The 14,279-nt window shown below is 48.2% G+C and overlaps 1 protein-coding gene across 1 annotated transcript in view; it reads right to left on the bottom strand.

The window, feature by feature from the left end:
* Positions 1–8,457: 8,457 nt before the first annotated feature.
* LOC130370472 (mitogen-activated protein kinase kinase kinase 11) overlaps positions 8,458–14,279 on the bottom strand; it is a 36,974-nt gene continuing 31,152 nt past the window's right edge. Inside the window, exons 8-10 of the mRNA XM_056576222.1 lie at positions 14,085–14,215; positions 13,030–13,815; positions 8,458–9,359 (exon numbers count right to left, since the gene is read on the bottom strand). Of these exons, the coding sequence (XP_056432197.1) occupies positions 8,707–9,359; positions 13,030–13,815; positions 14,085–14,215 (1,570 nt within the window). The 3' untranslated portion in view covers positions 8,458–8,706. The remainder of the gene's footprint in view (positions 9,360–13,029; positions 13,816–14,084; positions 14,216–14,279) is intronic.

Here is a 14,279-nt window from a genome sequence, read left to right as displayed (position 1 = left end):
GGTGGTGGCACTCCATAGAGAGACGATTTACTGATGAGTTACTCCCTTCAAAAGAGTAGGCTTACCCAGGGCCGGGCCCTCACAGACTAATATGGTGCCTGTGTTCTTCAGGCAAGATTTCAGATGGTTACATAGCAGCCCAAGGGTGTGCTGTAGTAATGAGTGTGTCATATGGAGTCGGAGGGGTCTACCCCCAGGACATCAAACACTTAACTTCCTGCATTCTGGTGAATTTTTATGCACCAATTTGGGCCTCTTCAATTCATGGTTGCAATGTCTTTATTTATTTCAAAGGAAGATAACTAACAGCAATTGGTTCCTATGCCAATGTAGCCAATTCCACCACCAATCATTGTGTTAATACACTCACTATACACAAGTGCATGGCTTTATGTCTTTGGGATTTAGTGTTATTCCTTTCTTTTTACACAGGGCTGATGTGACAACCCAGAAAAAATGCCCTTTTTTAATAGGCCATGCATGTAGTTTGAGACCCCGTGGGGTCACATGATAGAAAAAATACCTTGATGAGTAAATCTGTGGGCATTGATTTGTAAACCGTTCCCTCAGATTCCGAAACCGTTGAAACGCGTTGAAACGCGTGAAACGCGTGTGCACCGTTTTCCCAATCCGTGTGCACGGATCTGCTTTGTTCTACTCAACAGGGATTCCCCATGATCACTGTGACGGCGAACGCCTATGTGATTCAGGCCGGCATCTCTTCAGTTTGAACGACTGAATGTAGGATTTATCTTTTAAAGTGAGGATGATTTTTGAACGTTTGTTAAAAATAAACTAATCTCTGACTGAAACACTACGGTTGCCTCATCTCATACTCATGCGTGAGGCCTGTGTAGGACCGGCTGTCACAATGCTCATGGAGAATTCATGCTGTGTAGAATACACCAAATCCATGGGGACGGATTGGGTAAACTGAGCACAGAGACTGAGCACAGAGCACCGAGTCTGAATCCGAGGGAACGGTTTACAAAACCGTGCGCATGGATCTTCACCCCTCCAGGGGGGCTCCGATGAAATCTCTATGGATGGACAGCGTCCCTAGCGTTACACCAAAAAGAGAAAGAAAGACAAAGAAAAAGATAATATCAAAGACCTTTTTGGATATGGTACATTTCAGACGTATTGTTTTCAAGTACAACTTCACATAGAGAGGAGAGAGAGTGAGAGCAGAGCGAGAGAGAGAAAGAACAAAGTGCTGACACTGCTTTATATGGCTAGTTCAGTCCAGACAGTCTCCCTCCCTCAGGGGTTGAAATGAAATCTTTAAGGAAGAATCAAACCCTTACTCTCCCCAACCACTTCTCTCTCTCTCTCCCCCCCCCCACCCCCCCACACACACACACACTCCCAACCAAAGATATTGTTTCACTTGTCTTCAGGGACAACCTACTTATTATAGAGGTTGTGGAGGGAGAGGGAGGTGTTGGTGGAGGGGGAGGGAGGATGTGGCGGTGATATCAAGTTCAGAACCACAGGGCTTTGATGAACAGATTTGGGCACAGTCAACTGACGAGAGGGAGGGAGGGAGGGAGGGAGGGAGGGAGGGAGGGAGGGAGGGAGTGAGGGAGGGGAGTGGCTTTGACACTTTGCAGATATTTTCATTCACAAATGGCAAACATACACACGCACACCCACACACGGCGCATTGTGCTCCAGAGGGCCACTAGAAAGACCACGATGATGGAGGTCATTCCCCTGTTCCCTGCAGTGTCCATGGCAACGGAGACTGCGAGGCCCCGTCCCTTTATGCTCATATGGGACGGGGAGGGGGCATGCATGTGTGAATGTGAATGTTCTTCTGTCACAGGCCCTAACCCAGCCTTGTACTACCCCAATCAGCTGGTCTACTGGGGACCGGTTCAGGGTTCGACCTTTGACGCCCACAGTCTGCCTGTAGGCATTCTAAACACCCCTGACCCCTGCGCGCTCTTTTAAGGATTTGGGCAGTTTTGTTCAAACCCCAGGTAATTGTTAACGTTGTCTTCGTCGAGATGTTAACAGCTATGATTTTTGTTCAACTTTTTGTTCAGCTAGTTTGGCGATTATCCATTGTATTCCAAAGGAGTGTTTAGAGGCTCCCTTAGCTCTATCTTTGTTTTGTCCAACACAAGAAAGTGCACACAAACTGCACTGGCTTTTAGCTTTCTACCATAGTGCACAAACAAATTCACAACTTTCTGTTTTGTGATTACTTGTTTTTGCGGATCAGTCCTTCCAACACAAACAACCTTCAACTGTATACCACCACTACACACACACACACACACACACACACACACACACACACACACACACACACACACACACACACACACACACACACACACACACACACACACACACACACACACTTCCCCACCCTCAGCCCAACCACACTTTTTGTTCCAGACGAGCAGACGCATAAGCCCATCTTTGAGTTGGGCACTAAGAAATCGTTTGTTTGTTCAGAAGTTTGTTCAGGGGTTGAAGTTCATGCTATGTACCAATATCCATACTATCCATACTTACTATAGTTTGAGTACGTAGGGCGTTCCAATTAATATTTGGTCAAAAATAAGTGTACTGAAAGGACCCAGATGGTGTACTCAAAACGGTCAAACCGCAAAGTGTGGATCGATTTGCACTTTTCGCACTCAACAGCAGCCATCTTAGCTACATAGCGGAAGAGGGCGGAGCTTTTTATAGCTGCTGCTAGGCATAAAGAATTCACAGTTTAAAGCGGAATGTTTATTGCGAGGGAGGAGCAGCGGCAGCAGTCGCGATCGTAATTTCAGGTTGGTGCACCACATAGTAGGTCTATTAGATTTGGAACAACACCGACATCTGAAAATCAGCAATCTCTTTGGTGGAGAAGGAAGGGATTGCAAACGCATACACGGCACGCACACAGACAGACACACACAAAGAGGGATTGACAGGATTTTGATATATCAAGTGTTACATTTTATTTGGTCTCAATCCATTTTTAACTTTTTGTAGCTTTTTTTTGTTTGCACTTTACATTTATTTTCACAGGTTAAACCCCCATTATCATAATGTCAGAGAGAAAGGAAAAAATTACAATGTTCACATACGCACGGACAAACGTGATCCTCATGACACACAAATAAAATAAAATTGATAAAAAATAAAAATTGTTTAGGCCCAGCCCAGTGTGAGATCAACACGTTTTTTTCTTTTTTTTTTTCTTCTAAAGCCCCTACAAGAAATCAGACCCAGTCTTCCGATCTCAGGTGATGGGAGGGGACCGGGTCCATGGAAAGATCTGGAATATAGGGACGATTTCGGTCCGCAAAACAACGTCACATAGCCTAGCTTGTGAATGACACAGAACAGGACGCACAAACTGTAATCTGGCAGGCAAAACAATATTAGGCGACCAAAAAACAAAAACTAAAAAAAACTCATGAAGACAGGAATGTAATCAACGCTGCAGACCGTTTTCCGAGCATTGACAAAAACAACGTCTTTATCTTGATAGCGGTTTCACGCACATTAGCATTTCAAATGTAAAAGCTAACCGCTACGGGTTCACTGGCAGGGTGCAGGCTCTGGTTTGGAATGTTGGAATGTGGCTTTTTTAACTCTTTTAAAACTATTTTTAAAGCTTGGGCTACACTGAAAACACTAGTGTTGGGTTTGATTCAAAGGAAAACCGTTTGATACAGATTTAGCCGTAACCAAAACGTGAAATTATTCCATCCTTGTGGGGAAAGCACCCAATCTTGCATATAAATACTCCAGTGAAGACTAAAAAGAAAAGGAAATTTACAACCAATACAAGTTTTCTTCAAACCTACTTCACAATCATAATGCATAATCTTAAAGTAGACTGTGTCAGTAGCAAATTTCAAGATATCTAAAATATTTTATCCAGTGTGTCCAACGGCGGCCATTTTCTTCTCCCTCATAAATAAACATGGCACCTCTTGTGTTTCTACCCTAACCAGGTTGGGACCAAACCACCACAGGGATAAACATTGTTCTGCTTTCACAGTACCCACATACAGAGAGGTGAGAAGGGGATACAGACTGCAAAAGCCCTACCTTTCAACTGGATATTAGTGTCGCAGGATCAATATTGACCACACACCTGAGCAGCTAAAAGGAGACTACCTCACCCCAGCACAATACTAAGAATCACATTACAGCTTGAAATATGTCTTGAGCGTGTGTTCTTGGAAATACCCACTGCTATTGTATTGCCCTAAAGGTGTTTTAATTTGAACCAGAGAACATTCTTTGTGCATGTATGTATGTGGTTGTGAGTATATATACTTGCATTACATTTGGCCCTTATGGAGAGTTTGGGGTGGTATTTGGGTGGTAACAGTGAGACAGGCTATCTCCTCACTCAAGCCCTCATCACGGCTGTATGATTCAGAGACAGAGCCCCGCTGTGTGCTAACGGGGCCGCGCCATGCGTCAGCCGTAGCACCGGAGTCCGACTCGCGAGCAGAGCTCCCGATTAATTGAGTGAATCCAGGGAATCCAGGCTCCCGGATATAATTGAGCGTCAATAAATGTGACAGCTGCAATAGCGCATCTCCACGCACCGACGGAGACGGAGAAGAGAATAGAAAGTGCGGAGGCCAAGGACTCGTTCACCTTGCCGATGACAATAAACAAAACCCTGTGCTTATTTGTAAACACTGCCGCCCCCCCCCCCCTGCCCTATCAGGAGCCTTCACTGTTTCCTTGGAAACCAAAAGTCGGTCCCCCCCCCCCCCCCCGCCCTCCCAACTCTTTTTTTTTTTTTACACATCATTCAATTTGCGGCCGTGATAAGCTCTAATGGTGGAGAGGGGGCAGATGGTGACCTTGGGCAGAGTGCAGAGTGAAATTAACGGGGAATAATATTCATACTTAGAGAGAGAAATGGAAGAATTAGCCCACAAGCACCTGGTGGAGGCCATAGCCTTGGTGCTGGCTTGTTGTTGTTTTGGTGTTTGGTGCTATTTCGTTTTCGGAGGGGGGGGGGGGGGGGGGGGGGGGGCAATTTCCATACGGGGAATAAATACCTAACGCCGTAATCTTCAGTTGTCTTTGCGTCGGTAAAGCGCGATTTGTGTTTTTCCACCGAGCGTATGGATATAAAGCGGAGATCTCGTTTATGAACGGCAAGCTGGATGAGTGTTTATCGCATGAGGCCAACGAGGCTCTAATAATCTACCGACAATCACAGAGACAGACAGAGCGGGCTCGACGGGCAGGGGCGACGTTAGAAGGCCAAAAACGTGGGGAGGGTGATACCCACTGAGATGTTGTCCGCTGTGTGTGATTGTATTTAGTGCGGTTTAATTCTAATCGACCGGCTCGTCGCCGATTGAATGAGATGGGGTTGGGGGGGAAGAGAGGAGGGGGATGGGACAACCAACACTTCCTCTTTCTCAACTTTCTCCCGTCGACCGTGAAGGAGAGGGCGGTTGGCGATTGTTTCGGAGGCTGCGGTGGGCACACAGGAGGAATACTAAGAGAGAGGGGGGGTTGCAGACAGAGTCACGACCGACAGGCAGCTTAGCCCGGTCGTCTTGAAGGTGTCTCATAAAGTGGGACACGCGTACATCAGCCGAAGGGAGGGAAAGGCCAACGGCCGCCACCACTAGCAAACAACCACGGCGACCTCTTTCCTGTCTCCGTCGGGCCAGACATTTTAAAACACAGGGTTCAACTTGATTGCCTTCACCGATACCCCCGTTAAGTCTGACCTGTTGTTTTTGGGGGACTTTTGTGTGTTTAGGTCTGTTTTTACCAATCTTCTTGTGTTTAGGCAGGTAAGCAATCTGTCCTTTTTCTGTCTTTTTCCTCTGTGAATATGAGGAAGAGCCTTCCATCCTTGTAGTGATGCAAAGTAGTACTATTTTATTAATTCAGAAAATGCAATTATCCAATGTGACCTTCAATGTGATTTCACAGGAAATTAGCCGTTGGGAATTTTGCTCAAGGATGTCTACAGGTAAGCAGTGGACGTTGGGGTCACTTGTCAGTCCTGGGACCCATGAAGGTTCCACAACTGTCAGTGGAACCGAAGTGATTCAAACGTCAGACAAGAACCAAAAGAACTGTCACCATTCTCTGACTTCTCCATTCATCCCAACCTCTTACCTCTCCAACGATGTTCAGTTAAAGACTGCACGGATGAGGTAGCAAAGTTTAGGTCACATGAATTAGGCCCTCCTAAAAAGCCTATGGCCTAAAAAATATCAGCCTACAGGTGCCTTATAAAAGATTGTTTCACAACAGTGTTGATGTTAAACAGCTGTTTTCCAGAGCAGCAAGGCCTATTACTTATAGGGTTCAAATAAGTGACAAAAAGCAACCTTAAAATCGGTCGGGGAGTACGGCATCCATGACTGCCGTCGATGGTCAATGACCTCACAAGGCCGTTGGACCGACACACGAGGGGGCATAAAAACGACAAAAGCGGAGAGAAAAGGGAAATTGGCTATCGGTTTGAACAACTGCCAGTCTTGGGAGGGCCATCGAGAAGCGGCAGCTACATTAACCTCCACGTGGGGCATTGAAGCTCAGGTGATGTGTTGCTTTTTGTCCGGCAGCTCTCATGCACACCGGACACAGACAGCCACTCAAGTGGCCCGTCGTCGGTGGAGTGCAACGCTATGGCACTCTCCGGAGTTCTTTCCTTCCCCTTCTCCACGTCTCGGGACTTTCCGAGCTTAGTACCGAGCTACTTGGCAGTAGTTAAGGGTCGCGGTTACAATCAGCAGGAGGGATCTATCACGGTTAACAGTGAGGGGAGAGTCCTTGGTGGAATACATTGAGGAGACCGTTAACGGATTCAGCGATGAAGACGGGTAGGAAGAGGCAGATCGGAGAAGGAGGTCTAAAAGTCATTCTATGTCCAAACACCACCAGCTCCATTAGAACGAGGTCCACAGGAGCAGACGCCTAGTGGAAGGGCATAAGACAACGGCAAGCATGGTGGTGGTCTGGCACTGAAAGTCATCACTAAGGTACCTGAGGAATGAGATCTTAAATCTGGATGAACTCTCAGATTCCAGGCTTATGATTGAAATTGGTTGGTTGGGCTTGTCTTATTCAAATCCCTGGGGATTCGCTAATGTCAAGGGCAAAAACTAATATTCCTCAGTCATCGAAGTAGCCGGGAGCGGGAGACTTAAAGCGTAGCGTCCATCAACTGAAGATCTGTCCCACGAAAAGACTCGGAAAAAAAGCTTCCCTTGAAAAATAGAATCGCAATTTAACACATCTCGGGAACTGACGCGGGGTTTGGGTTGTAATTAATTAGCCCGGGCGTGTGAAAGCTTTGGCAAATGCTCTTTGTCCTTATCGCGGGGCTAATTATCATTATCAGCGAGCTGGCTCCTTCAGAGGGATTACCGCGCTAATCACAAAAAGCTCTGGCCCTCCAGAGAAGCGCTTGCCGCTCCTCGCGGAAACAAAACTAGTTATTATTTCAAATGACACTTCGTTGTCGACGACGACGACGACCCCCAGCCCCCACCCCTATTTAAATGAGTAATTATATATCAGTTAATGCGCTAACAAGACAAATTTCAAAATATAGATGTATTGAGCTGGGCTTAAGTGGGGTCTCTTTTAACGGTTGAAAGATGGGCAAATGAAACTCATTAGCGGTAGGTGGGGTGCAGGCCTGGTTTGGGCATGAGAGCAACGATCGTGAATGGTGTGGCTGCGTAGTTTGAGAGAGGTTTCACCTCTGGTTCAACGGCCTTTTGTGTGCCACAGAATGGCGTGTGCCTAAATGGGATTCGTCTGAGGACAAAGCCGGCTCAACAATCACTGTGAGGGCTGCTTTCTCCCACTGTGAATCCAGACCCTGATTTAAGGAAAAAGGAAAACAAAACAAAACACAGGGCACAGACAGACACACATCTACAAACATTCACTGACACACAGATACAGACAGACACACACACACAGTGACATACTTGCACACAAAACATTTGGAGCACAGCAGCGCTAATTCTCTTTAACGCGTTGAGCCCATTTCATAGTGTCTTCCCTGAACGACAGGTTAATCTCACACTTTTTATATTCCCTCACGCTTCAGGAGGAACCTGTGCATCGTCCCCGCTTGAAATCAGAGTCTTCTGGTGCCAAACCCAGTCAAGCGAGTGCACGTGTGTGTCTGTGTGTGGGTGTTCGGACTGTTTACCATCAAAGCACCTCAAAGGGTAGAGTTTGAAAAGGCTTATAATAGGAGAGATCGAGGGTGATGGAGAGAGAGACATATAGAGAAATTGAAACAGCAACTCTGGAACTTGGTTCCCAGAGTTGCTGGTTGTCAAAGCAATGACCAATGCCTGCAGAAAAACAGGGGGGTCTCTCTCTCTCTCTCTCTCTCTCTCTCTCTCTCTCTCTCTCTCTCTCTCTCTCTCTCTCTCTCTCTCTCTCTCTCTCTCTCTCTCTCTCTCTCTCTCTCTCTCTCTCTCTCTCTCTCTCTCTCTCTCTCTCTCTCTCTCTCTCTCTCTCTCTCTCTCTCTCTCTCTCTCTCTCTCTCAGTGTACGAGCCTGAGGAGAGTAGGATTTTCCAGGGGCTGAACAAACCAATGCTGAGCCTTGGAACTCCTCCCTTACCGGGCAACGAAGACGACGACCAAAGAAACGTCAGTTTGTCTTCAGATTCCCTGCGAGCGAGCGCCAGGGGCCGTTCCTGTCAGTTCCGGTCGGGCTCCGCCTCTAGAAGCGGTCGTCCCTGAGCTGGGAGGGGGACTTGAAGGGTTTGAGCCCCATGGTCCGACGCGGCCGCGCCCTCTCCCGGGCCCCGTCCAGGGGCCGGCCGCCGTACGCCGCCCAGCCGCCCAGGTCGATGAGCGCGGCCGAGTCGGCGGTGGCGTGGAACGGGGCGGCCAGGCGGGCGGTGGGCAGCGTGGGCGAGCCGTTGGCGGAGCACGGTGCCGAGCGCGAGGTGGTGGGGAAGGGCGGCGAGAAGGGGTCGAAGGCGGAGCCGCCGAAGCCGCCGTTGGGGCCTTCGATGTCTTGGGGGTCGGGGGCCCCCCGCAGGGCGAAGGGGTCGCAGTCCGGGGAGGGGAAGGGGTGGCAGCCGGCGAAGGGGTTGGTGGACGAGGGATGGTGGTAGCCCAGCGGCTGGCTCTCCGAGCGCCGGGCGGGGGCGTGACCCCCCCCGGGGGCCCCTCCGGCCCCGCCGGCCGAGACGAAGCTCCAGGGGTCGATGCGCGGCCGCATGGGCGAGGGGCGGGGCCGGGGGATGACGTTGACCTCCAGGCGGCGGGTCTTGGGGCTCCAGAGGCGGGGGTTGGGGAGCAGGGAGGGCGTGGCCGTCGGCTTGTCCTCCATGTCCCGGGAGTCCTGGCACATAGGCAGGTCCAGCACTGGGGATACGGGAGCATCAGAGGTCAAACATCAGAGGCTAAACATCAGAGGTCAAACATTAGAGGTCAAACATTGGAGGTCAAACATTAGAGTTCCAAAATTAGAGGTCAAACATTAGAGGTCAAACATTAGAGCTCAAACATCAGAGTTCGAACAATAGCGTTCAAACATTAGAGGTCAAATATCATCATGTCAACATTAGCATTAGTCTACTTTATCATTCAAACAAAAAGTCTACCATTTCTACATTATCATGTAAACATTAGAAGTCAAACATCACTAAATAAACATTAATAAAAAATCTTTATCCATAAAAAATATAATCTAAACATAAAACATTTAAAATATGACTGTCCTCTAAACATTACCCTTCTTCATAAACCTAAATTACATCTCAATTAAATATGATTTTCTTTTTATTAAATATGACATTTTCATACATCACCATTTAAACATGACATCCCCCTTTATGAAATCTCCATTTAATCATGAAAAACATCAACATTTAGAAGTGCACAGTTTAGGATTCATTGGCGTCTAGCGGTGGGGAAGCTGAGGTAGCCAGACAACCTGCACCACCTCCGGAGCCACTGCCTCCCATCCTCTACCACAGCAACAATGATCCATCAAGTGAGGAGGTTCCTTGGTAGATTAGTTATTTAGCATGAAAAAGTATAGGTTGCAGCTTACAAGTAAGACAGTGATTATGGTCAATAATGTAAAATGCATCTTCTCTATAGCCATTTGTCCAATCTGGGCTACTGTAGAAACATTGAGATGCAAAATGGCAGGTCCCCGCAGAAGAAGACCCGCCCCATATGAAGATATTAGGAGCTCATTCTAAGCTATGAAAAACACGATTCGTATTTGATTAACAGATTAAAGCAAACTCATGGATATTAAAATCCATCTCTGCCAAGTCTGTTTGTTACTCAATTCTAAATACTGCACCTTTAAAACGGGACACTATTTCTAATTTATTACCATTCTTTCAGACAGAGGAATGTTACCTTTACGGCATCCCAATGATATCCAGGCGGTTGTGTAACACAAACAGTGTATAATGAAATAACATTCACAATATGTTTTCTTTATAATTATTCTATAATTAATCTACTATAATAAAAGTAGAACTATCATTTCCGAATCAGCCAATACAGAAAAGTGCCATTACAGAAAAAAATTGTTTTGCAGCAATTAAAAACCTGGGATAGATTTCTGGCAAGTGGATGGGTCAGTGTCGTAGTGTCAGTTATTTGACCACAGCATGTGTGTGTGTGTGTGTGTGTGTGTGTGTGTGTGTGTGTGTGTGTGTGTGTGTGTGTGTGTGTGTGTGTGTGTGTGTGTGTGTGTGTGTGTGTGTGTGTGTGTGTGTGTGTGTGTGTGTGTGTGTGTGTGTGTGTGTACATCACTGTGTTTGCGTTTCTTTATGAATGTGTGTGTGCGGCTGCCTGTGTGCATATGTGTATGTGTGTATGTGCTTGTGTCCGTGCGGGCTAGCCTCGTGAGGCACTCAACGACAGACCTCCCTCGCTCTCGGTGGGATGTCAAAATAAACTCGAGTCATTACCATCACAACAAAGACGGCTAGCTTAAAAGAGCTGCCTAACTGTCGGAGATAAACAGGCTTATGCTTATTGCAACAAGGCGGGAAAAAAGAAGGAGGTAGCGTGGCCACAAATGCATAACATTAGCAAAGCTGAGAGCTGTCCCTCGACGAGACGACAAGATGTAATTGGGTGTAACTATAAAGGACGGCGCTTGTCGCGAAGCAAAACAAAAACAGCGGTTGGTCGCGAATGAACGCTGACAGATTAGGAAAAGAGGCTCCTCGAACAACTGTATTTGAGGAGGAACCGCGGGGCGCCGCACCAAGTTGTCACAAAGTGTTGGAAGAGAAAGTGCGTTGAATATTGCAACAATGACGGCGTTAACCGAAGACAATAACGAGTGTGACAGAGGCCAAACAAATTAGCCAAATCTGGTTCATGGTTTGAAGCGTTCCAAGAGTGTCAAAGTGTCAAAAGGAGAATCAACCAGAAAAAAAAAAAATTTGAATAACCAAATAACCCAAATAAATTCCACTGAATTATGTTGCTATTCACAGATGCACAAACAAAAACAATTCAAAAAAACTTTCATTTATTTTTTTTGCTACACTGTTTCTATATTTGCCCACAAGCCCTCATCGTATTTCAATATTACTTGTGTCTATTGGCTTTGCGACTAGTTATATCAATATAACTAGCTTCTATTGGCTCGGGACTAATTATATCTACAGTATATCACTAGTTTATTTTTGCTACATGTCTAGCTCACATTTCTAAAGAACCAATTTAAGATTGGCTACATGACTAGCTTGTACAGCTATTTTAGTAGTTTACATTGGCTACATGACTAGCTTGTACAGCTATTTTAGTAGTTTATATTGGCTACATGACGAGCTTGTATGGACATATCACTAGTTTATATTGGCTACAATGACTAGCTCCCATTTCTATGTAACCAACTTAAGATCTGCTACATGACTATAGCTTGTACAGCTATATCACTAGCTTGAGAGCCAGCTGCGTCATGGAGTAAGACATGGCTGCTTAGCGCTGGAGGAGAGCCAGGTGCATCTGCGCTGGCACCTGGGGCCAATACTGTCCATAAGCACCTCTCTGTGGAGAATCCAGGGCTTTGTGAATCAAACGCACCCGATATAGAGTGTGAAATGTAACCCGGGGGCGGCTCTTAAATCCACTTGCTCTTTAAATAAAATGCCGAAAGGAAAACATGCAAAACACAGAAACCTATTCTGCTGCAATTACGGACAGTGAAGTAAGCCTTGATTGTTTTGTCTGAAATGCAATAGCGTTGGTGGATTATAAAAGCAGGTTTCCCTTCAACTAGTGCACCGATTACGTTACAAAAGAAAATAGTAACAAGTCACTAACCATTGCTACCTTTTGCATTTTCCTTAAAATAATTTATAGTGAGGTTGAAATTGACCTTTATCTAAATGTGCTTTTAATGAAGCTGGGCGTGGAATATTTATAAATTGACTGGCCTTCTTCGATATATGTGTATAGGGACGAACACAAGTTTGTGACAAACAGGTGCCAAGACTTTGTGTGGTTATTCAGAACTCATAGTAGCGTGAGTAAAGTAGCGCGAGTGATTTAAACCATAACCAACTCATCTGCGATATCTATCTGAGGAGCATCAGACAGGTAGTACGGTAGGAGTGTCGGCCCTGTGTTGAGCAAGGAGCTGAGAGAAAGGCTTTGAAGTTTAAATAAGCACTGAAGTCTCGACGGTGTTACGAGATGAAAAACACACGCCGAGTTCAGTCGACACGCTTCTGACACTTTGCGTTTTTTGTCTTTCGATTAAGTAGAACAAACCGATTGGGCGAACGCCTCAACCAAAACTGAGGAAGGAATTGCATGATGAATACCGGCATATAGAAAATGTGTCAACATAAACAGTTGTGTTGAGACAATTAAAAAAAATATGTCAACATCAAACTTAAAACGTAGGTTTGATGCTTTGAAACTAAAAACTTTATCAAACGTAATGTGTCAACAAAAAACGAAATGATATCAACTTTTAGTGATTATCAAAAATAATAACACAAAGCTACGTTTCGGGGACAGGCGCAGGAGGGACCTCCGGTAGACTCACCGAGCTGGGAGGGGTGCAGCCCCTGGCCCGAGGCCCTCCTCCTCCGGTCCGCAGCTGGGTGGGGGTGGGGCAGGGGACGGGGGTGCTGGTGCTCCCAGGGGGAGGGCCCCTCACTGCCGCCCTCTCCGTTGGCCCCCCACGGGGCCCCGGCCCCCGGCGCGGGCTCCCCGGGACTGGCCCCGCCCGGCAGCGGCGGTGGGGGGGTCCGAGGGGCCAGGGGGCTGTGCGGCGGCGGCAGGAGAGAGGCCCTGGGCCCGCTCCTCTCCCGCGGGTTGGGCGGCGGCGGCGTCAGCGCCATCGGCTGAGGCGGCGGCGGCGGCGTGGTCGGAGGAGGCGGGGCTACAGAGTCCAACAGCGCCCGGGGGAGGGGCAGGGAGGAGGAGGAGGAGAAGGTGATGAGGTCGTCCACCACCGCCGCGTCCGGGGGCGACGGCAGAGGGGGCGGGGCCGACGGCTCGGGCTCCGAGGCCGCCCGCTGCAGGTTGTGGTGCAGGTGGTGGAGCGGGTGGTGTGGGTCCGACGAGGGGCTGGTGGGGGGGTTAGTCCGCGGAGGCACCCTGGGGAGGACGTCCAGGCGGCGCCCCAGGGCGACGGAGGCCAGCAGGGTGCCTCCGCCCAGCAGCGCCTGGTGGGTGCTCTGGAACAGACCGCCCAGCGGGCCCCGCTCCGGTCTGGGGGAGCCGGCCGGGGACGGCCCCCTGCCCTCCTCCGTGGACGGGGGGTCGGGCACCCGGAGGGAGTCACCCTGAGGCAGCGGCAGCCGCAGGCCTTCCTTCAGCGCGGCGCCTGCAGAGAGAGACCCCACGGGCAGGGACGGAGCAGCGTTTAGTCACACCGCCTCACACCGCTCCCACTTCATCTGCACGCCAAAGGTGAAATGTTTTCATTCGCTAACTTTATAAAGAGGAGATGAGGGAGACGTTGAAATGCACCAAACCACCCAAAGCTTAACTATGAACTAACTTTTACTAAATATGAAAACATGAGCATAACGATTCAACCCGGCGGTCTCGACACGCTTTGCGCCCGTCCCCTTTGCGTCCCGGCGGTCTTACCGTTCTGGGGAGGAAGAGGAGGCAGAGGGGGGGACGTGTGCGTGCAGGGGTGGTACTCCTCGAAGTCACTGCGGGAGTCGCCACCGTTCTCGTTGCTGTCCACGTCCAGGAGCTTAGCCCTCATGGACAGACTGGAGGACGGACACACGCACACACACACGCACACACGCACACACGCACACACGCACACACGCA

Source organism: Gadus chalcogrammus, chromosome 17, assembly GCF_026213295.1.
Source record: "Gadus chalcogrammus isolate NIFS_2021 chromosome 17, NIFS_Gcha_1.0, whole genome shotgun sequence".
Taxonomy (NCBI): domain Eukaryota; kingdom Metazoa; phylum Chordata; class Actinopteri; order Gadiformes; family Gadidae; genus Gadus; species Gadus chalcogrammus.
Note: the sequence above shows the minus strand (reverse complement) of the source record. Positions and strands in the feature narration are given on the sequence as shown.